General features: G+C 34.1%; 1 protein-coding gene across 13 annotated transcripts in view; it reads left to right on the top strand.

Annotated features, from left to right (window-relative positions):
• Positions 1 to 23,973, top strand: part of Tbc1d5 (TBC1 domain family member 5) — a 476,492-nt gene that overhangs the window by 273,556 nt on the left and 178,963 nt on the right. For all 13 annotated transcript variants that reach the window (XM_070018657.1, XM_070018661.1, XM_070018651.1 and 10 more), the window contains 4 exons: positions 6,429 to 6,537; positions 7,915 to 8,004; positions 8,102 to 8,176; positions 9,830 to 9,897. In XM_070018657.1, the coding sequence (XP_069874758.1) occupies positions 6,429 to 6,537; positions 7,915 to 8,004; positions 8,102 to 8,176; positions 9,830 to 9,897 (342 nt within the window). The remainder of the gene's footprint in view (positions 1 to 6,428; positions 6,538 to 7,914; positions 8,005 to 8,101; positions 8,177 to 9,829; positions 9,898 to 23,973) is intronic.

The raw sequence follows: 23,973 nt of genomic DNA, 5'->3' as shown, positions 1-23,973 counted from the left end.
TTACTTTTAAAATTATACTACCAAGATTTATGGTGCACAGTCCTTTTACTGCTAGAAATCTTTCACTAATACATAATCTATATAGGTTAAAAGCAAATTAAAAATTTTCTTGATCACCCTTTTCATTTGCTAAAACAATATGTGATTATAATTATGGAAGTTTTTCAGATATAATGTACTTTAGGATTATAAAATTATGTAAAACTTTTTATATCAATTCAACTGTCTTCCTTTGTGCTATCTAATTGTGATCTAATTCTTCTCAGAGGTCATTTTCTGTTCCCTCTGCCTTTTAAGATAGTCAGGATTGAGACAGGGTCTTACAATGTATTTTTACTGGCCTAGAACTCTAAATCCTCCTGTTTCAACCTTTGGCATGCCGGGATTATGCTAGCATACATACTAAGCCTCCCAAGGCCTTTTCTTCCTAGTCAGACCTTAAGATGGTGATGGCTACCTTGTAAGTTACATGGCCATCTCTAAGAACTCTGTCTGTCACATTGTCTTGTTATGACACTTCCCAGAAGCCAGAGTTGGTCCCCCTACTTCTCTTCCTTCTTCTACTCTCTGGTTTCAGCTTCTCTGTGGAGATGGGCCTTTTCAAATACACTCAGCAATTTATCAGCAGAAGCCAAAGCACCTCACTGTAACCAAGTATTGGAGGTCGTCAGCACTAGACTAGATACACTCAGAACACTTCTCCCTTATTGTAGTTGGGGTTTCTCAAATTACAGTCCCCATACAGATTTTATTCCCTGCCCAAATGATAGCCCAACTGGTGTAGAAACCATCATATAAAACATAAAATTTTTTTACATGATTTCACAATTTGTGTGAATGATTCTAATTTTTAGTCTTAAATGCATAATTTAATCTTTCATGTATCATTTAAGTATAAAAGTACTTAAACAATTAAATTTAGAAATTACCAAATTGTTTCATATCAATTTTATATTATATTTGGGAAAATATAACATTAGTTGTAATTGGAAATACATACTTCATTATAATCATGCTGTATTTATTCACTGCATATTGAAATTTATTCCCATGTCAAAAATAAAATGCCATTCCGGGAGAGTACATAAATAGTTATTAGATAGAGGACTTCAATTATTGCTACAAAAAATTGATTTCATTTTTAAAAAATGATTACTAACCTCACGGCTGTTTTTAATCAGTCATAGTATTCTTTTCAGAGAAACACAAGGTCAACTGCAAAGTAGTTTTCAACACAATACTCCTTGAAGTATTCAATGGCAAAGACTTCTAATCCATTAGCCTGGGCATGAGATATGAAACCTATATCTTCTGCCTGCTTATTAGCTGCTGATTGTTTTCAGGGACCCAGTGCCTGCAAGGTACAGAAGTTGTCACTAGATGTCACTAGTACCTTTCAAAGGCAGTCCCATTTGACCTGGGTTTGTAATTTATTCCATTTAATGATTTCACGTATCTAACTAAATATACCAGATTGTCTTTAATTGATCACAGGAGCCGTTGTTAACTTGTCTTCTTATTCGGACTGTTGAAAACTTACATCCTTAGACTTGATAATGAAAAACTGAAAACAAGGAAACATAAGGACACTTCTTTGTCCTGTGAGAGGCCATTTTTGCCTTGGTCTCTCAGGAGTATCATGTGTCCCTTTAATGTTACTTGTCTTCCTTGTTATTTTAGAGTAATTTAATGTTTTCTCATTTATAATATATTGATAAAAAAAACTATTCCATAGAAGAGAAGGAAAACTAATGTAGTCATTGTGATGTCTGTTAGAGCTTTTATCAGTTTGAGATGTTATGCCTTAATTAGAACTATAAGTACCCATGCATAAATTCAAATGATTGTAAATTTTAGAGATATTTTTTCCAATTCATATGACATGCTCTCCTTTTCTCTATACCAACACCATAATCAAGGTACAGAGTTTTATTTAAGCTAATAAATAATCCTTATGTAAGCATGTAGGATCACTTGTAACATGACCTTACAAACCAGCTTGACTTGGCAGGATAGTGGTGAGTCTAGCCACCAGGTTTACTTGTACTTTGTATAGTTTCTTGGTATCTTTGAAAAGGAGTTGATTTGATAAGAAACTAGAGAGGTTAATCATTCAATACTAGAATTACTGATATTTTGGGGCCTGCTTTCTTACAGAATGATAGGTCCTTTTGGGTTTAAAATACATTGAAAGCTGTGCTTTTTGTTCACAGATCACAAGCCAATTAAACATAAGTGACTTTTCTGAGGTATTCTTCTAGTGTACTGCTTATCTTAGCTTTGAACATTACTTAAAATTGCATAAATCAAATATGAGGTATTAGTATATGTGTGAAACTAGAGATGGAATTTTTTATTATTATAGTTAATACAAATATATTAAAAGAGTAAAAAAAAATCAAACAACTTTTCATTGAATATTTCTTTGATCTTGACGTGACCAAGAATAACAGGCAGGAAAACAATAGAAATAGCACCAGAAAGAAATAATACTTGATCTAAATTAAGCACAAATTAAAAAGCTTCATTGTGTTGGAAAATTGAGCTAATTTGTATGGCTGACAAAGGTATGATATTTAATGTGAAAACTCCTCTCTTGGGTCAATAATAATGCATCTAAAATAAAAGCAATATTGCAATTCTATTAATAAAATTTGACTATTTTTAAATCTTATGTGCTGTGTAATCTTCTGAGAGGTTTTTGGTATATTCTCTTAATCTTCATAACAATGCCTGCCCCATCCCTCTCATCCACAGTTAGTTCTGGGGAGGGTTATTTAATCCAGGGCCCTGGACTAGGTAGTCAAGCACTGAGCTTTGTCTTCAAGTCCTCATAATAATTCTTCGAAATAGATGAACAGTTATTTGTGAAATTATGCCATTTCACAAAATAGAAGACTAAGACACAGAAGGTTAAGTAACTCATTCATGTTGGCATGAGCAGTATCTGTAAGATTGATATGGTTTCTGACTTACATGGATGGCATTTGATCTTAGAATGTGGCTTTCCTACCAATACTCTGAACCACTACCCTACACTGCTTAAAATGGGAAAAGGACAAAAAGGAATTTTTAATAAGAAGAGCTAAAAAATCTCAAAAAATTGTTTCTCCAGTATTACAAATGCATATTAAAATAATAGTGATGTAGTTAAGAATATGTTGAGGAATGGTGGTGAAATATATTTCCCTATTGTGTGTGTGTGTGTGTGTGTGTGTGTGTGTGTGTTGTTTTTTTGGTTGGTCATGGGACTGAACTTAAGGCCTGGCCACTGGCCCTGAGCTTTTTCACACAAGGCTAACACTCTACCACTTTTTTTTTTTGTGAACATACTGTACAGAGGGGTTACAATTACATGGGCAGGATAATGCGTACATTTCTTATCAAGCACTGCAGCCTCCTCCGTTGTTTACCCTTCACATCCCTTCCCAGCCTCCTCCCCCCACCCAATTCCCCCCCCCCACCAACATTGTAAAGCTCGTTTTCGACATGAGAACTTGTACTTCTCATTGTTGCAACAGGTCCACCTGTAGCCTTAAATGACTTGTTTTTCCCCATCTCCTCCATAAGTTATATTGACATCAAATATAGTGCAAACAGGGGTTATACTGTGGGGGAGGGACATACAAAGCAACAAAGAGATAATCTTATAAATGCGTTAGAAACAAATGCATGAAAGAAAAAAAGCATTAAAATACATATCTAAGGGTTCATTTTCCTAACATTACATTATCTGACCTTTTCCGCTTCACTCATACATATAATAGATATTGCAAATAAGGGAAACCATGGAACCTATGTTTCTTTGGGCCTGGCTTACTTCACTTAATATAATTTTTTCCAAGTTTTTCCATTTCCTAACAAATGGGGCAATGTCATTCTTTCTGATGGAGGCATAGAATTCCATTGTGTATATATACCACATTTTCTTGATCCATTCATCTACTGAGGGGGATCTGGGTTGGTTCCATATCTTAGCTATGGTAAATAATGCTGCAATAAACATAGTTGTGCTGGTAGCTTTAGTGTGTTCTTGTTTGTAAACATTTGGGTAAATGACCAAAAGTGGGATTGCTTGGTCATAGGGGAGCTCTATGTGAAGTCTTTTGAGGAACCTCCATACTGCTTTCCAAAGTGGTTGAACAAGTTTACATTCCCACCAACAATGAAGTAAGGTTCCCTTCTGTCCACATCCCCTCCAGCGTCTGTTGTTGTTAGAGTTCTTAATTTTTGCCATTCTAACTGGAGTGAGGTGGTATCTCAATGTTGTTTTGATTTGCATTTCTTTTATGGCTAGGGATGTTGAGCATTTCTTCATGTGTCTATTGGCCATCCTTCTTTCTTCTTCAGAGAAGTTTCTCTTTAAGCCTTTAGCCCACTTATTTATTGGGCAGTTGTTTCTTTGAGGATTTGTTGTTGGGGGATTTAATTTTTTGAGTTCCAAGTATATTTTAGATATGAGACCCTTGTCCATTGTATGGCTAGTGAAGATCTCCCAATCCGTGGGCTTTCTATTGATCTTGCTAGCTATGTCCTTTACCATGCAGAAGCTCTGCAACTTCATGCAATCCCATTTGTCCAACCTTTCTTTGATTTGTTGTGTTTCTGGGTCTCTTTTCAGAAAATTTTGGCCTGCGCCAAGGAGACCTAGGGTTTCTCATATTCCATCCTGTAATGTTTTCAGAGTGTCTGCTTTGACTTCGAGGTCTTTGATCCATTTGGAGTTGATTCTGGTGCAGGGTGATAAATAAGGATCTAACTTTAGTTTTCTACAAGTAGTTAATCAATTTTGCCAGCACCATTTACTGAAGAGGCTGTCTTTGTTCCATTCTATTTTTTTAGCTCCCTTATCGAAGATTAGATGGCTATAGGTCTGTAAGTTCATTTCTGGGTTTTCAATTCTATTCCATTGGTCCTGAGGTCTGTTCTTATGCCAATACCAAGCTGTTTTGATTACTATGGCTTTATAGTACACTCTACCACTTTGAGCTACAGCACCACTTCCTGTTTTCTGGTGGTTAATTGGAGATAAGAATCTCAAGGACTTTGCTGCCTGTGCTTCAAACTCCAGTCCAGGTTTCTTAGTAGTATTACAGGCATGAGCAACTGGTACCCAGCTTGTGAAAATGTATTTTTTCAGGCACTAGAACATGTGTGTGATTTGGCATGTTTATCATGTCTCTTTTAAAAGAAGCATTAGTTAATTGTGGATCTGTGCTAAGAATAGCTGTTCTTCTGGTAGCTATAGAGAATGTGTTATTGTCTTCCCAGCATTCCTCTGGAACTCCATAGAGGAAGGTACATCTTGCCCTTTGGTCAGGTTTTTTAACTTTTCAAGTGTACAGTAGGCTACATTCATGACTATAAACATAGTATTCAAGATCTTTTTCAAAATAAGTAAATGAGATCTGACTAGTGACAACTATTTGGGGCGGGGTTGTAGTGGGTTTCTTTTTAAGAACTCTTCTTTAAGATGTGGCCTCTGGGGTTCTGCTCTGATAATAAACTTTATATCATAAGTCAGTTTTATTGTGGTATTACGGAATTTGAAGGTAATTTTATGAAGCTGATCTTGGTATCCTCAACTGTTGACAAATGACTCTTAATGTTTAGTTTGGTGCAAGATGCTGGGAATATAGGTCTATTTCCTTTATTCAAACTCAGTAAATGGTTTGGGACAATTAATTTCCAATTGTTTCCCAGCAGAACAGATTTAGTTGTATATTAATGAGGCACAGGTGTTAGGCCCCTAGTGTCTGCATGCCTGGGAGGCATATTTCAGTGTTTATCTACTCAGCCATAGGTACTGCAAGGTACTGAAGCTTGCCTTTAACAGTTTTTACAGTGAGGCTTTTTAATTTTTTGATGTTTTCTTCAAATTTGCCTGCACCTGTTAAAATTTTAAAACCAATCATGTAGAAAGAAGTCAAAAAGATTTCAGAGTAAGTACTACTAAAAGTAGTCTTCTAAACTAAACTGTCCAGCATAACATTAAAAAGAAACAGGGTAATTCAAACAAATATTTCATGTGAAAAGCCAATATAACCAACAGGACACTATTTTATTGTATATTTTTGGAGTAGGTATGTTTGTCAATGTATAACTCAGTCATACATGTATATTAATTTGTTGTGGTTTTTTTGTTTATCCACTGAACTACATAACCAACATTTAGAGAAAATGGAATAGCCTCTATAGACATTATGTATTTCAGTAGCTGGCATAATTATAGCTATCTACATATTCATTAAATCTACAGAAGAAGTGTCCAAAAAAGACAGCGACACATTCAGGAACAGAAAACAACTAAATATACATTTTAAAAGTTACATTTCATGCATGTATTTGAAATTAACTTCCTGTTCCACTTCACTCCAAGCAGAAGAATTTAACAAAAGGGTTTCCATGCTTTGATTTCTTTCGTATAGGAAGGAATGGGAAGAACTATTTGTAAACAACAATTATTTGGCAACAATAAGGCAGAAAGGGATTAATGGGCAGCTGAGAAGCAGCAGGTTCCGCAGCATTTGCTGGAAGGTAAGAAGAAAATACTTATTTATAGTTTGTGATTGTAATATATCAACATACTAACCTGATACCTTGGAAGATTATCCATTCAGGGGATCACTGAGTCTTCTAAGAGGCTTCACTGTGGCCATCCATGTTTGTCTTTCTTAGAACATTTACTAACGAAGGTTACCCCTGTTAGTCCTGAATAACTATGGATGTTAAAGGAATCAGTTGTCATTTTGTGGCTTTTAATGGTGCCAGAGCAAAACGATTACATTACCTACAAGCATTTGCAAAAATTCTTGAATTTGGACAGTTGGAGTGGCAGAGGTTGTATCTTTCAAGTTCATTTATCATATGAAATCATTTAGTCATCCTCCTTTTTAATTCTTTGTCAACAAAAACCAGAAAATATTTTTCACATTTCTTTTTTCTAGTACAAAGTGAGGACACTAAGAATTGGAAGGAAATTGAGTCCATCTCTTTCAGCAGGAAAAGGTCATTGGTTATAAAAGCTAATAATAAGCTGCAGTTAGCTTTTTAATTGCTCTGAAAAAAAATTCTCCAAAAATAAATTCAGGCTTAGACTTATTTTTACTATGAATTTTATCAAAAGTTTCTAGTGCTGTATTCATAAATCAAATACACTAAACTCTGTACAAATCAAGATATTCGTGGCACATTGGACAATTTTAGATTTAATAAGGTAGATTTAATAATTAAAAGTCATTTTTCTTCTCTAGGCTGCTAGAAAATTTGTATAAAGATATTTGTGCTCAACCTCATTCCATGTTCCTTAACTTTTAGTATGCTTAATTTCCTTAAAACAAACCTAAGTCCTGATTTATTTTAATAGTCACCAAAATTTAAATTTATCTTTTAAAGGATGCTTATTTTCATAAGCTCGTTGCCAGTAATAAATTACAATTTTTTTGTTCTGAAAGGAGTAATGTTGCTTCTTACTCAATGTCCTCAAATCTTCAGACTGCTCTTCTGTTTTCTTCTAAGGAAAACTTCAAACATAGAAATTACTAACTAGATCTTTCATTTTTTAATAATTCTACCATTCCCAGTAAGATTAGAATGTAAAATGAGAAATATACTTGAATGATTTTTGCTTCAATTTTAATATAAATCTGGAGGGAAACTTGATTCCATTTTGAGGTGTATCTTTTGAAATCATATTTTTTGACTTTTAATTACTCAGGTTTGAATTATCTAATTAAGTATTTCTTAAATATCCCCAAATATTTCCAAATATATATTAGTAGAAATTGGAATAATGATATGATTGTGAAATACCATGAATGGGTGCTTCTTCCATTTTCAAATACATCTGTTTGACCTAGTATCACTTTGCATATTAGAGTTTTTATAAAATTTTTCTCCTTTTTTTCTTCATAGCTATTTCTTTGTGTTCTTCCTCAAGACAAAAGTCAATGGATAAGTAGAATTAAAGAATTGAGAGCCTGGTATAGCAGTATTAAGGAAATAGTAAGTAAATAATATATATAATTTATTTAATTACTTTCTTATGTGTACTTTTAAGTCCAATAGTCTCACCCATGTTTATGTTTCCTTTTTTTACTAGCATATCACAAACCCAAGGAAGGTTGTTGGCCAGCAAGATTTGATGATCAACAATCCCCTTTCACAGGATGAAGGAGTAAAGTTTACCTTTATCTCATAAAAACATGCTGTGTGATTGGTTTACTTATAAGAACATTCTATATGACTGGTAGAAAATTACCATGAAAGCAGTTTATTTTATGCCAAATATTTTTTACAACTAGAAGCTGATAGAAATGATTCTGTGCCATACACATATTGCATTATGGGGAGTTTATAATTTGTTCCTGTAGAGTGTTACTACAGAGAAGTTCCTTGGGTCTACAAGCATCGAGAGTTCATAAAAGAGTATAGAGATAAGACTAAAGCTGCCCTAAGCAAGATGAAGAATGGAATGGCTCAGAAAAGGCTTCTTATATGACCACCAAGAGTGATGGTATCATTTGGCAGGACTAACTTCCAGGAAGAAAGAAGTAACTGTAGAAGTCTGTAAAAAAACGCTTTTAGAAGATCAGTGAAGAATCTGGATAATTTTTCAGTTGCTGCTACTCTAATTCCTGTCTTTCTATCTGAGAATATTTATTTGTTTGTTTGTTTGTTTGTTTGTTTGTTTGTTTATTTTTCAGTCGTGGGGCTTGAACTCTGGGCCTGGGCGCTTTCCCTCAGCTCTTCAGCTCAAGGCTAGTGCTCTACCACTTGAGTCACAGTGCCACTTCCAGTTTTCTGAGTGGTTTATTGGAGATAAGAGTCTCACTGAGGGGCTGGGGGTTTAGCCCAGCTGAAGGGCGCCCGCCTGGCGCGCCCAAGGCCCTGGGTTCGGTTCTCAGCCCTAGTTTTTTTAAAAAAAAAAAAAAAAAAAAAAAAAAGAGTCTCACTGACTTTCATGCCTGGGCTGGCTTTGAACCATGATCCTCAGATCCTCTGTAGTTATGATTACAGGCATGAGCCACCAGCACCCAGCTATCTGAGAATTTTTTAATCTCATGTAATACATGATGTTAGCATTACTTTTCCTGATATACATAATTAGTACATAATGTGATATTTGGTGTAGCAACATAAGTTATTAATTTTTAAAACCTTCCCAAAGTCTACATTTTAACTTTATATAACAACTTATAAGGCTGTAAAACCAAGCTTTGTAGAAAACATTTTACTGCATTGAGAATTCAAGTCAGGTTCTAATTGGGACCATTTTGTTGGTGGGCTCTGCTTTATCCAAATACCTTTTTGCTGTTGGTACATGAAGTAGCAGCAGGTATTCAGCATTCACTTTATAGAGATAAGATATAATTTTAAAACATAAAATAATACCTGACTGGAAGCTGGGTACTGGTGCCTTATGCCTATAATCCTAGCTGCTCAGTAGGCTGAGATCTGAGGATTGTGGTTCAAAGCAATGTCACTCTTATCTAATTAACCACTCTTAACCAATTAACTAACCACTGTGGCTCAAACTGGTAGAGTGCTAGCCTTGAACAAAAGAGCTCAGGGACAGCACCCAGGCCCTGAGTTCAAGCCCCATGGTCAACCCAAAAAAAAAAAAAAGCAGACTGGAAAAATTGGTGTTAAAGAGTATATTTTGGTGTTATACTAAATTTGAACTACTATTACAATCTTAAATTTCCTATGCAAGAACATGAACAGATAACTTAGAGAAGAATTAATTTAATCACTTAAATTATTAAATTGAAGTCATACCAGTCAAGCAAAGGTATGTGACTTGTAAATTAGATTGTTCTTATTTCAGAGTCTTTGGAACAAATTCTTCCAAGATAAAGAGCTTCGATCAATGATTGAACAAGATGTCAAAAGAACGTATGTAACTGTTACTTTCACTAATTCAAATTAATGTTAGTTAACACTTAGTATTTTAGCAAATTGTAAAATCTGCAGAGGAGCCTTAATTGAATTCAGTATTCTATCTATGTTAGTTCTGAAGGATTTTTGAGCAAATTTTCAGAGTAAAGACAATTTTTTTCTTCAATACAGGTTTCTTTATTTTTCCAAAAATAAACTGTTAGAAAATTAAGTTTAATATTTAATTTTATTGATTTCCAACAATTATTTGAAATCAGTTGATTCTAGTAGCTTTTTATCGGTAGTCATTCTATGGCCATTACTAGAAAAATATAGGCAAGTTATTATTTTTCATTCTTTTCTGTGTATGTGTGCCAGTATAGGGATTTGAGCTCAAGGGGCCTAGCATTCTCACTCATGGCTAGTGCTCTATCACACAAGCCACACAGCATTCATTCTAATTAATTGAAGATGGCATCTCTAGTACTTTTCTGCTCTGATTGACTTCAAACCTAGATCCTCTTGGTCATAGTTTCCTGAGTCCCTAGGATTAAAGGTATGAAACAGATCAAGTTATATGTGTGTGTGTGTGTGTGTGTGTGTGTCTGTCTGTCTGTCTGTCTGTCTGTCTGTCTGTCTGTCTGTGTGTCTGTGTGTGTGTCTGTGTCTGTGTATCTGGGTTTAAACTCAGGCTCTGGGTTCTGTCCCTTAGCTTTTTGAGCCATAACTCCACTTCCATGGAAGCTTCCAGCTTCAAAATGTGATCCTCATTTCTCAGCCTTCTGAGTAGCTAGGATTACAGGTATGAGATACCCGCACAGATCCCAAATTACTTTTTAAATGACAACCATCCTTTTTTTTTTTTTTTTTTTTTTAATAATGCTAGTGTTGGAACTCAAATTCCAGGCCTCATACTTTTGCTTAGCTTTTTGATAAAGTCTCACACTGCAACTAGAACCAAAGCTCCACTTTTAATTTTTTTGTTAGAGATAAGAGCCTCATGGAATTTTCTGCACAGGTTGACTTCAAAATGCAACTTTTAAATCTCAGTTCCCTGAGCAGCTAGAAGTAACATGCACCAGATACTAGTCCCCAGCATCACAACTATTATTTCTTACCCTTCTCATTTCTCTTTCTCTTGAAGTTTTTCTGATTTGCAGAAAATCTTTTCTCAATTTTCTCAGTATTTACCATGAAAAAGAACAAGTTATTTAGCACATAGTTAGTATCCATAACTTTTTTGTGTTGGACTTCATTTTTCTCAGTCATATATTGGAAAGTACATGAAATTTGTGTAGGGATTCTAGAGTGAGTTCCATCATAATTGTAGGAAGATTCCTTCCAACATCTTCCCCTTCCATTTCTATCCTCTTCTATAAAATGGGATATTAGCATCCACCTCATAAGAATTTTGTGGATTGATAAAAATGGATTGATAAGTGCAGGGTAAGTAACCCTGTTTGAGATTTTTGAGATTTTTAGGTACATTCTAGTTACCACAAAGGAGGGAAACATGCAATCTGTTTCTCTGGGTCTGACTTTACTTACTGTAATTTTTTCCAAGTCTTTCCATTTCTTTATGAATGGTACAATATCATTCTGTCTGATGGGTAAATAGAATTCCATTGTGTATATATACCACATTTTCTTGATCCATTCATCCATTGAGGGACATCTGGGATGATTCCATACTTTGTCTATGGTGAATAATGCTACAGTGAATATGGTTTGAATATGGTTGTGCTAGTAGCTTTATTGTGGTCTTGTTTGTGCTCTGTTGGACAAATGCCTGGGAGTGGAATTGTCAGGTCATAGGGTGGGTATCTCTATGTTTAGTTTTTATTAGGACCCTCCATATTGCTCTGGAGTGGTTGAAAAAGCTTCCTTTCTCACTAACAGTGTAATAGAGTTCCTTTCCAGTTTCTACACCAACAAGTGATATTGTCAGTTTTCTTGATATTGCCTATAATTCTACAAATAAACACACTAGGTGGTAAGCAAGTGAATACAAATGAATTTACTGAAGTATAATAACTATGGAGGGCCAGGTGCTAGCTCAAGCCTGTAATCCTAGTTACTCAGGAGGCTGAGATCTGAGGATCATGGTTGAAAGCCAGCCCTGGCAGGAAACTCCATGAGACTCTTATCTCCAATTAAAAAAAAAAAAAACACTAGAAAACCTGAAGTGGCGCTCTGGCTCTAGCAGTAGAGCACTCACCCCCCTAACCGACAAAAAAACAAAAAACAAAAACTATGGAGAGTGCAAATGGTGTAATTCTTTAAGAAAACTAAGTCAGAGCCCAACAAAATAAGTACCCAGAAATGGGTATTTGCAAGAGGGGAGGATGGAACCAAGGGAAGAGGAGCAGAAGAATTAAGCAGGGAGGAGAAGGGGAGAATACGGGCAAGAATTCACTGTATATACCACAGAACTGAGAAATGTATAGGGGATGGGTCAAAAGGGGGTGAAGATATTGAACTGATGACATAGATCAAAATACATTGCACACATGAACCACTTTGCTAAAAAGCAAAAAAAATTAAATATACAACATAAGTGAGGGAAGGGGTAGGTTGGGAGAGTTGGGTCAGAATGTTGAAAGGGCTAATGAATTTAGTGAATGGCAACTCCTTTGTACAACTACTTAAAAACAATTAAAAATTCAAAAAAGAAAGAAATTTAAGTGAGATTTGTGGATACTTGGATTGAGTTTGCCAGTTGACCATCCCTAATACGTAAATTCAAAATAAAAAATGTGTCAAAAGCCAAAACTTGTTAAGTGTCATGTCGATGTTCCAAAAATTTTGGATTTTGGAGCATTTTCAATTTTGGATTTTCACATTATGCATGCTTAACCAATATGTGTAGTCATAGTGGTAATTTAGAAATTTACATTTTAAGCTATAAATTATTATATAAATGTGTAAATTTAATCACTGGGATTTGACATTTTCCAACTATGCACAGAGCTATGAGTATCTTTTTAAATGTGCTAACTCCTGGTCATACAGTTTTGTCTGTATGTTCCACTGAGTTCAACTCCTAATAAGTCTAGTACCATGTGAAGTTCTCTGGTTTGCTGACATTCTATATCTTTCATACCTTAAACTCCTTATAAATTAAATGAGATGTACTAACATTTAAATTACATAACTTATTTTGTTAGAAGTAAGAATAATTTTACATAATATATAACATACAAAATAAGAATTTTATATAGCATATAAAATTATATATTATGTAATAGATAATACATATAAGAGACTTAATATTTTATATTAAGTTTTAATATATTAATATATGATATATGTAATATATAATATCTAGTATGTATTATGTAATATACTATATTATATATAATATAGTGTATTATATAATATATATTATGTTATATCATATCTATTATGTATATATAGCATATATTTTATATATTATATATTACATATACTATATATTATAGATACTATTTATTATAGTTATATAGTATATATAATATATATTATATACTATATTATGTTTATATAGTATATAATATTATACATAATATGTAACACATTATATATATTATATGTTACATATATACTATATATTTATATATTAATATATTTTAACTTAAGTTCAAGCTTCAGAATGGACAGATAATTTTTTTTATTTAAGATGAAAATAGAGCTAGATATGCTAAGGAACACCTGTAATCCTGGCCACTAGAGGCTCATAATTCAAGGGTAGTTAAGGTTAAGGCCCCATCTTAACCAACAAGCCTGGCATGATGATGTATTCATAATCCCAGCTCCTAAATTAGTCCAGTGACTGAAAATAAAGACCAGCTAGGAAAAAGGTTAGTGAGACCACACCTCAATAAAATAACCCAGGTATGATGTTTCACTCCTGCTAAGCGGGAGGCATTGATTAGAAGACAATGGTCCAAAGCCTGCTGAGGATGAAAGCATGAAACCCTATCTGAAAAATAACTAAAAGCAAAAAATGACTGCTCATGTGACTGAAATGATATAGTATCTATCCAACAACTAAAGGCCCTGAATTTAAACTCCAGTATTGTTAAAAATAAAGAGGCAATAATAAAAATATATACAACTCAGAGAATCATAGGTTCAGAAGATTAAAAAATAGCCATAGCAGGATGGGAATATGGGATCCATTTGGTTAGATTGAATTATCTATGCAACAAAGGAGTAAGCCATTTTTATAGTAAAGCTACTCTCGAGGAATCCTGGGTCAGTTCTAGATCTCTCAACTAATAGTGTCAGAAAGTAGATCGCCATTGTATTGGCACACAAATAATATTTGAATAAATAAGGGATTTCCTTGTTAATCATTAAAGAACCTAGATAACCAGTGGCAGTAACAAAATGCAACATAAAACAAAAAATGCATGATATATTACTATATAAGCAGTAAAGGGCTGAACAGTTATCTTAAAAATGGGTATCTTCAGACTAACCTGCCTCATAAGCAGAATGTTAATCCCTTACTACAGTTGTTAATGCAAAGGGGAGATTAATGGCATTGTTGCCATCATACCCTGAGACCATAGGAACCAAGTTGGTTAATGGAAATTGAAAACAAAACAGGAAGTTTTGATAGTCAATCTAAATTATAGCTTGCTCATTATCTTAGTTACTTAGCTGATTTTTTAGATTTTTGTTTCACTGTATGGGAAAGTGCCTGCTTTTATTTTTTCTAAGTATTTTCCTTGTAAAAATAGAGATACTTTTTTCCTTAAGGTTTTCCTCCATGATTGGATTATAATTGCAGGAAATATTTTTCTCCATGAGTGTATTATAATTTCAGGAAAGCACATGACAGCTAGTGGTTTGTTGCAGTATTCCAAATTAAGGTATACTTGGATTATTAGGGACTTAGATTAAAGATGCAATAAAAAGGACAAGAGGAAATAGATTGAGAATATGCATTTTATATATTTAAAAATAAGAGTTATTATATATAGTTTTTCACATTCATCAACAGTTACATTCTATTTTTACTGCTCTGTTTTGGGCATTCTTTCTGCCTACCTATTTTATGGGTTCAGTTGTTCCCATTGGATCTGGTGTGTTTCACTTTACATTGACTTATTTCTCATGTGACAGCCCAATTACTTGTCTCAAGGCAAATTTCTAGTTGTGCTGCTTACTTAATCTAAAATCTTCTCTGACTCCTCCTAATCTACAGAAGAATGGACTTGCCAGCTTTTCTAGCACACATCCAATTTTCCCTTTTAGAACACAGTTTCTTCCATAAACAAATTGTGTGCATGCTGTTTTCTGTGCTGTGTAATTTTTCCTCCCGTCCTCTGCTGGAATGCTAATTCCCTCTCTGCCTCTTGCTGCATTCTTGGAACTCACCTGACTTCTGAATTCATCTCTGCTTATGTGCATGACACATTTTCTAGTCTTTGCAACTGGAAATAATTTGTACCTTTTTCATATTTTATAGAATTTTCATTATATTGTATTATATTACTTTATATGGAGAGAGAAGAGTTTGATATTTTGGTGCTAGTCCTAGGGCTTAAACTCAGAGCCTGGGTACTGTCTCCAAGCTTTTGTGCCCAAGGTTAGTGCTCTACTGCTAGAGCTCAGCTCAATGTCCAGCTTTTGGTGGTTAATTAGATATAAGACTCTCATGGACTTTATTGCCTGAGTTGGCTTCAAACCACCATCCTCAGATCTCAGCCTCCTGAGTAGCTAAGATTAACCAGCACCCAACTGTATTATTTAATTTTGTTTGGTCTTATTTAGATCATATGCCAATTGATATAAATGCAATACATTTATATTAATGTCTCAAAATATTGGGTGCTGGAGATGCCAAAATAAAGATGAAATACTCATAAGAACCATAAGAAGAAAGGTCTCATTGTAGGATAATTTGTTCCTTCATTGAAGCAGTATGAACTTGAGCTCTGATTCTAGCCAAATTCTCATCTTTCTACCTGACAATAAACCTCAGAATGCTACCAATCTATCTTATTTTGTCCTACTACATGTTACCAAATCAGTGTTTACTAAGTATTTATTCATTGTGAATCTTACACAAATCACTAGTGTTCTTTCATTTTAGTTATACTCTTTAACATCTTAATATTCTGAGACATAAGTATATTTCAAGAATTACTTCTGTGATCGACCTTTTGTATGAATTTAAGCCCAGATTAGATCTTATGGGCTGTTTTTGTGTCACCATCATTTCTGAATTTATTTGATCCAAATAAATCACTGTGTTAAGTTTCTGCCTCTTGGACTGATTTTAAAATTCTTTTATACCACTAATCCTTTTTGCCTCAAAGTACTTGTATCCATTTCAGTTAATTATTCCTTATCTCATCCTTCATGAAGTTGTTTCTATTTCCATTCTTACTACTGAAAAATCCTGATATAAAAGATAAATCAAGGAACTTGTAGTTTACATTATTTATCATTTGAATTGTCTATTCTGAACAATTTTTCATGTTTTAAAAGATCTAACAATTACTGAATCTCAACATTAACTCAAAGGAAAGGAAATAAGTTCAGGGTGCAATATCATTTCTGTGTTATATGCCAAAAAATATGGCATTTGGTCTATCAAGGTCTATTCTGACTCTCTCTCTCTCTTTCTCTCTCTCTCTATATATATACACACACATATATATGTATCATCATCATTTTCATATTAACATATTTATAAGCTTTTACTAAATGGTGTCATCTTTTCTTCAAATGTGTTCTCTCAAAATAAATGATTAAAATTCTTAAACTTTTGTTACATTGTCCATACTTAAAATTTTTGATTGCCTAGTGGATCTGCTAGTCAGCATCTCTGTCTTTTGGTCTTTTGCATATTTAGCTAATATTTTACATTGCTCTGTTTTTTACTTAAATCTGTGTAATGTTGTTAGATTTGTTATGTTAAAATACAACATTATCATTTTAATGCTTCCTTTTGTTTATAGTTTCTATATGAACCAAGATTCATACATAATCTAAGCAAGCTTTGTTCTCTAACTTAAAAAATCTTATCAGTTATTATTTTGAGAATTCATAATCATTGGAAAAATTCTTTTTAAAAAATCAGAAAGGTGTGCTATCCAGTTTTTTAGACACCAAGCACATGTCATGTGGCTGTTTACATTAAGAGTACAAAAAGGTAAAAAATTGAATCTTCCTAGAGAAGTAGCTATATTTAGGTGTTAATTGTCTGTATATTTATATATAGAACATTTTTATCATTATAGAATGTCCATTTAAACAATACTATATAAGTTTATTCATTGTTATATTTTAGAGATATGAATACTTTTTATTCATATTAATCATGTAAGTATGGCCTATATTTACTCTCTCCCCTTAGAAAACTATGAATTATTATAATGTATAAGTCTAATCTAAGTTTTTGGTCAAATGTAATTCTTATATTACATTGTGGTATACTGTTAGAAACTAGTTTTGCAAATCTTTTCATATTAATGATATGCAGAAGTAATTTTATGTTAGTTTTATTTACTTATTTTTTTAATTTAAAGATCACCATTTCATTAGTTCCCATCTAATTTGGTTGTCATACTTTGCAAAAATTGGATATCCTAAATGTTCATATCTTTTATAGTTTCCTCCTCGCCCATTTTCTCTTTTTAAAAAAATTCCTCAGGGAAAGGCGAATTTTTACAAGCAATTTCAGAGCAGAATTGATTTTGGGTATCTGTTAATGCAGACAATCTGCCCAGTGTTAAAATGTTAAGGGGAAAAAAAATACAAGCTGCCATATTCATGTGATCACACCAAAATAGCAGCTTGTATTTATATTTTCAGTCTCCTTGAGGTGGACTGCAGGCACACATGAATGAGTAGATGTACTCGGTGTTGTGTTGTGATTTTATTTCATGCAGGCAAAGTACATGCTTGTGCATGCACGACCAGCCCTCACATATGCACTTGTTCACAGCCGACAAAGTGAAAACTACAACACAAGCCGCTCTCTTAAGAGTTGTCGGCAACCTGTGTATGCATTTCTTAAATACTAAGGAGGAGGAAAACAAATTTTCAGGAACAGGAGACATAGTTCTAGTGTCCATTGGCCTAAAGTTTTTCCTCATTTCATATTTAAGGTTAAAACTAAACAATCGTTGTTGCTTTTTGTGTGTGGATGTTTATATCTATTTTCCCATTCCACTTGTTTTAAAGTATATACTTCCCATTTTATTTCACATAAGCATCTAAGTTATTCTAATTTATGAACTTTTTAAAGCTGTTTTTTCGGTATTTGAATGAAAATAAAGGTTTGTTTGCTACAGAACATAGCAGTGCTGTAATTAGTATCCACATACCCTAAATCTTTGCAATTTGGAATCAGTATCTTAGTTATGTAATACTGAGCTGCTGCCCAGGAGAAATTTTGCTTTAAGATATTTGTTATTTTAAATAGTCATGTTTGGAGGGGTTAAAACCCATTAAGTCTGTATTTTTAGGTATGTCGTAGTTTTGCAATACAAATGTGTGTGTGTGTGTGTGTGTGTGTGTGTGTGTGTGTGTGTGTGTGTGTGTACACACACACACACATATATATTTATATACTTTTCCTAACTTTTCATCTTTTTAATGTAAGTGGAAAGCTTTTTTGGAGCAGGATAAGCAGTAGGGTCTTGTTACTTGACTCAGGACATCATACAAACAGGAAAAACTTTAGATGAAAACTTCTACTTAAGTATAGGGAGCATAGCTTAGGTGACAGATGCAGAACACCTGCCTAGAAAACCGAAGCACTGTATACAGTGTGCATTGCTGCTGCAAAAAGACAAGAAAAGGAGAAAGAAAACTTTGCTTGAATGGTGGTGACTCAGCACTCCCACAACCCCAGTCTCACTTGCCCTCTCTCACCCATCCATTCCATTATCCCAACACTTCTGCTTGTCTTCTCAATTGTTTTGCATTTCAAACCCTCATGTTAGACTTTTAGAGTGTTTATTAGGCTCTTAGGGTTTTCTGCTGTCTTCTTGTTCGGGATCCTACCCTTTGTCATCACAACTGATTGATCCCATTTTGTTTCCTTTGACTTTTCAAAGTATTCATTATTAAGTTCATTGTGAATTCAGTATTTACCCCTTCCTAAGATTGTGAGACTGATGTTCTTTCCTTTTTGTTTTTTATTATTAATTGCACAGCAAAGGCAGCGAAAATAGGCCTTTATTTCCCAACCTAGTCCTCAATTTCATAGACTTTATTTCCCTTTATTTTATGATAATTATCATTTAAAATTACCTGGATATTTTCTATTTGCTCTTTTAGATTCTCTTGTGTTCTCAATCATTATATGGTTATATAGTACATCTTTATATTTTTGGTAATCATCTAGTTAAATTCTTTTATTTCTTTTTTAAAATTTTTTTTTATTGTGAAAATACCATACACAGGGGTTACAATTACATGGGCAAGGTAATGAGTACATTTCTTATCAAGCATTGTTGCCTCTTCCTTTGTTTCCCCTTCTCAACCCTTCCCATCTCAACCTCTCTAGAGATGAAAGAAATGCAAATCAAAACATTGAAATTCCACCTCACCCCAGTTAGGATGGCTATAATCAAGAGCTCTAACAATAACAGATGCTGCCTACTGCATTGTTGGTGGGAGTGTAAACTTGTTCAACCACTTTGGAAAGTAGCATGGAGGTTCCTCAAAAGTCTCCACATAGAACTCTCCTATGATCCAGCAATCCCACTTTTGGGCATTTACCGGAATGATCACAAACAAGACCATACTAAAGCTACCAGCACAACTATGTTTATTGCAACATTATTTACCATACTTAAGATATAGAACCAACCCAGATGCCCCTCAGTAGATGAATGGATCAAGAAAATGTGGTATATATACACAATGGAATTCTATGTCTCCATCAGAAAGAATGACATTGCCCCATTTGTTAGGAAATGGAAGGACTTGGAAAAAATTATATGAAGTGAAGTAAGCCAGGCCCAAAGAAACATAGGTCCTATGGTTTCCCTTATTTGCAATAACTAGTATATGTCTGAGACAAGCAGGAAAGGTCAGATAAGATGATGTTAGTTGAAATGAACCCCAAGATAAGGACACAAATGGTTTTTTCTTTCTTGCTATTGTTTCTAACATATTTGTAAGGTACAACGTGATTTTCTTGTTGCTTTGTATGTCCCTCCACCACAGTATAACCCCTGTTTTCACTGTATTTGATGTTGGTATAATTTAGGGAGGGGAAGGGAATAGACAAATTGTTTAAATAGGGATACAGGTGGACCCATTGCAACAATGAGATGTACAAGATGCTCGAAAAACAAACTTTTACAATTTAGGTGGGGGAGGGTGTGTGTGTGGGGAGGAGTGCAGTTGTGGAGCTGGGAGGGAAGGGATGGTAGGGGAAAAACAAAGGAGGAGGCAACAATGCTTGATTAGAAATGTACTCATTACCTTACTCATGTTACTGTAATCCCTCTATACAGTATTTTCACAATAAAAAACTTACTTAAAAAAAAAGAAAGCTATGCCTTGGGAGGTACAGACATTTAATAGATTGGCTGGGGCTAAAGAATCCATGCTGGTTCTTACACATAGATCTATCTATGGGGCCACCAAAGTGGCTCACTTCCAGAGACTTTCTTCTTAATAAACTATGCATGGAAGAAAGGGAGGCAGGTCATACTTATGTCCTTTGGAATTTGTGTGTGTGTGTATATGTGTGTGTGTGTGTGTGTGTGTGTGTGTGTGTGTCTGTCTGTCTGTCTGTCTGTCTGTCTGTCTGTCTGTCTGTCTGTCTGTCTGTCTGTCTGTCTGTGTCTATGGGTCTGTGTGCACCAGTACCAGGGCTTGAACTCAGTGCCTCACACCCTCATTCAGTTTGTTTGCTCTTGACTGGTGCTTTACCACTTGAGCCCCACCTCTCATCCAGCATTTTGCTGCTTAACTGGGGACAGATTCTCATGGTGAGTTGGGAAATTAAATCTATTTAGATGTCTGGAAGGAAGAGAAAATGAGTGTGGTGATGCATGCCTTTAATTCCAAACTTCACTCAGGAAGCTAAGGTAGAAGGATTGTGAGTTCAAGACTAGCCTGGGCTGGGCTACATAGTGAAACTATGCTTCAAAACAAACAAAACAAAGCCAGAACAGTAAAGCAGGTTTGTCTGAATAGAAAAAAAATTTTAAAAATCATCCACAGAGAAGGAGAATTTCATGTGTCAGCTTTCATTCTTATGATTTTAGCTTATTTTTTACTTTTCTTTTAATAAAATAACAAATTACCTTAAGGTATTATAGTTATTTTGGTGTTTAATAATATACTTAGGACTTTTTGTCATCTCATTTTAAATTTTAGATGAGTGCTTGTTTTGATTTTCTGTTTTGGAAGTATGGGCATAATGTCAGTCATTGTTCCTTCAAGTTCTTCTGTGCTGCCTTGTCCTACTGTATTATTATAAACCCTCACCAAAGGATTTATTTTTTTTTCCCTTGAGGCATCTTATTGAGTACTTGCATCTTCAGTAATTCACTTGGGCCCAATGCTTTGTCTGTTTTAATACTTCTAATTACCTAATTATCTACTATAATACTGTGACAAAGCCCTTTATCATTTCACTGTTCTTAACCCTTTTCTTGTATAAGGTACTCTTTTCCTTTGCTGTGTTAGAAACTTGTCATTACGATAGCCCTGACTGTTTGTAAATAGCCCTGGCTATTTCTGTCTCTTTGTTTTCTGGAAACTCTTCATTACAGAAAACCTTATTGCCCTTTATTGTCTGTATTATGATATACCATTAGTTGAATGTCTTCCAACCCACTTAACTCAGGTGCCTAGGTTCCTAGTTTGGGGCTCTCAACTTAGTGTTTAGTTGCCCTCCACTTATGCCCATCACATAAGAAGATATCTAAAAGGCAAATAGAATACAGTAGTCTCTTTTTCATAAACTACTTTGTGGAAAGATTGGTGGATATAAATGACAACATTTATTGATCTTGGTATAATCAGAATTGCTCAAGTATACATGAACCAAATATAATAGAAGTAAACAAGATTTTTTAAATTACAGGGAATTATATTACAGCTTAACTAAAAGTTGATAAAGAAAAATGTTTCCTTGTACAAATATTTTAGATAATAAATGAAGATAATGATGAAATTTTGGTCCAGCATATATTCATAGGAAAAATTGATTCTTTTACCTTTTTATGAGAAGAAAGTCAAAGAATGTGTGAACATATTCTCAAATTACCTATGAAGCATCTTGCTGAAAAGTTTAACCTAAATCTAACTGTATCTCTAGACTATCCAACCACTAGTAGGAAGTATAGGAGAAACAGAAATGTGTTATATAACACATTGGAGGTATGCTAACTAAAAGTGGGAACATAGTATGTTTCTCTAAGATTAAGAATCTGGTTCTTTAATAAACACACTGGAAAAAAGAGAAGAAAAATATATAGAATAAAATAACAAGCACTAACAAATTGTATTATTATATTTCTAAAATATTGAGAAATTGTTAAAGAAAGTATTGATAACTCTACTGTTTGCTTTTGTGGGGGGGCATTCATGGGGCTTGAACTCAGGACCTGAGTTTTGGTCAAGGCTAGCACTACCACTTTGAGTCTCAGCTCCACTTCTTTTAGTTGGAGCTAAGAGTCTCACAAGGACTTTTCTAATCAAGCTGGCTTCAAACCACAATCCTCATATCTCAGCTTCCTGAGATCTAGGATTACAGGCATGAGCTACCAGCACCTGGCAACTTTTTTGATTTAAGATAGAAAACAAAGTTTACACACTAAACTTTTATTGTCTTTTCTGTTATTTTTCACGTATCACAAATGTCATTAAAATCTAATTGTGCTTGATAAGAATTGTACTCATTACCTTACTCATGTAACTGTAACCACTCTGTACAGTATTTTACAATAAAAACATAAAAATATGATAATTGTATTTTAATACAATTGTGTCCCTTTAAATTAAGTATTTTTCAACTTTATTACATATGGATAAATTACAAACTGTTAATGTTTTTTTTTCTGTTGAGTGTATGTGCCAGTGCTGGAGCTTGAACTCGGGGCTTTGTGCTCTGGCTTAGCTTTTTTACTAAAGGCTGATGTCTTGCCACTTGAGCCACAGCTCCACTTCCAGCTTTTTGCTGCTTAATTAGAGATGAGCATATAATGCATTTATCTGTTTGACCTTGTTTTGAACGAATATCCTCAGATCTCAGCCTCCTGAGAAGGAGTACAGGCCTCAAGCCACCAGTACCTGACTGATACTGTGATTTTTAAATATAATGTGGAATTATTAGCTAATTGACCCATCCATCATCACAAAATGTGAACTTTTTTGTGATGGAACAATTTATCTTTGCATTTATTGATGCTGAAATGTATAGTAGTCAATGATTAGATGTCTTTACTACATTGTATAATAAATCTAAAATACTTAGAATTAAATGTAGTCCTGCCCTGAGGCTATGTCTCCAGCTCAGCTTTTGCTAGCTAATTGGAGACTCTTGGATTTTTCTGGCTTCCAACCACCAGCCTCTGGACTTCAACTCCATGAGTAGCTCAGAGCTCTGGTATAAGCCACCAGGCACCCACCTTCCTTACTAATCTTATAAGATATATAGTGTTTCAGGTTTTAAGTTTAAGTTGTAAATTCAGTTGAGTTTTGCCTTGATATGTGGATTTAATTTTTTTTTTTTGCATATAGATGTAGTTTCCCCAGCACTGTTGGTTAAGCAGACTCTTCTTTTTTCTTCACTGTATTTTCTTAGTACTACTGTCAAAAGCCATCTAACTGTAGAAGTGTTTGTTCAGTTGCATACTTTAAATTTTATTTGCTGAGATAGATCTGGTTTTTTGTGGGTTTTTTTCCCAGTAGCATGCTGCTTTAATTTCTATTGCTTTGAAGAGTGGTTTGAAATCTGCTATTATAATGCCATCAGCTGTATTTTTTGTCTGTAATTACCTATTAGGGATTTTTTCTCTATGAAAAATTATATTGATAATTTGATAAGGATTGCATTGAATCTGCAGATTGCTTTGGATACCATGGGCATTTTAACAATATTGTTTTCTAATCCATGAATAC

The sequence above is a fragment of the Dipodomys merriami genome, unplaced genomic scaffold (assembly GCF_024711535.1).
Source record: "Dipodomys merriami isolate MVZ:Mamm:240054 unplaced genomic scaffold, mDipMer1.0.p SCAF_13, whole genome shotgun sequence".
Lineage (NCBI taxonomy): Eukaryota > Metazoa > Chordata > Mammalia > Rodentia > Heteromyidae > Dipodomys > Dipodomys merriami.
The sequence above is the reverse complement of the archived record's forward strand: the minus strand, read 5'-3'. Positions and strand labels throughout refer to the sequence as shown.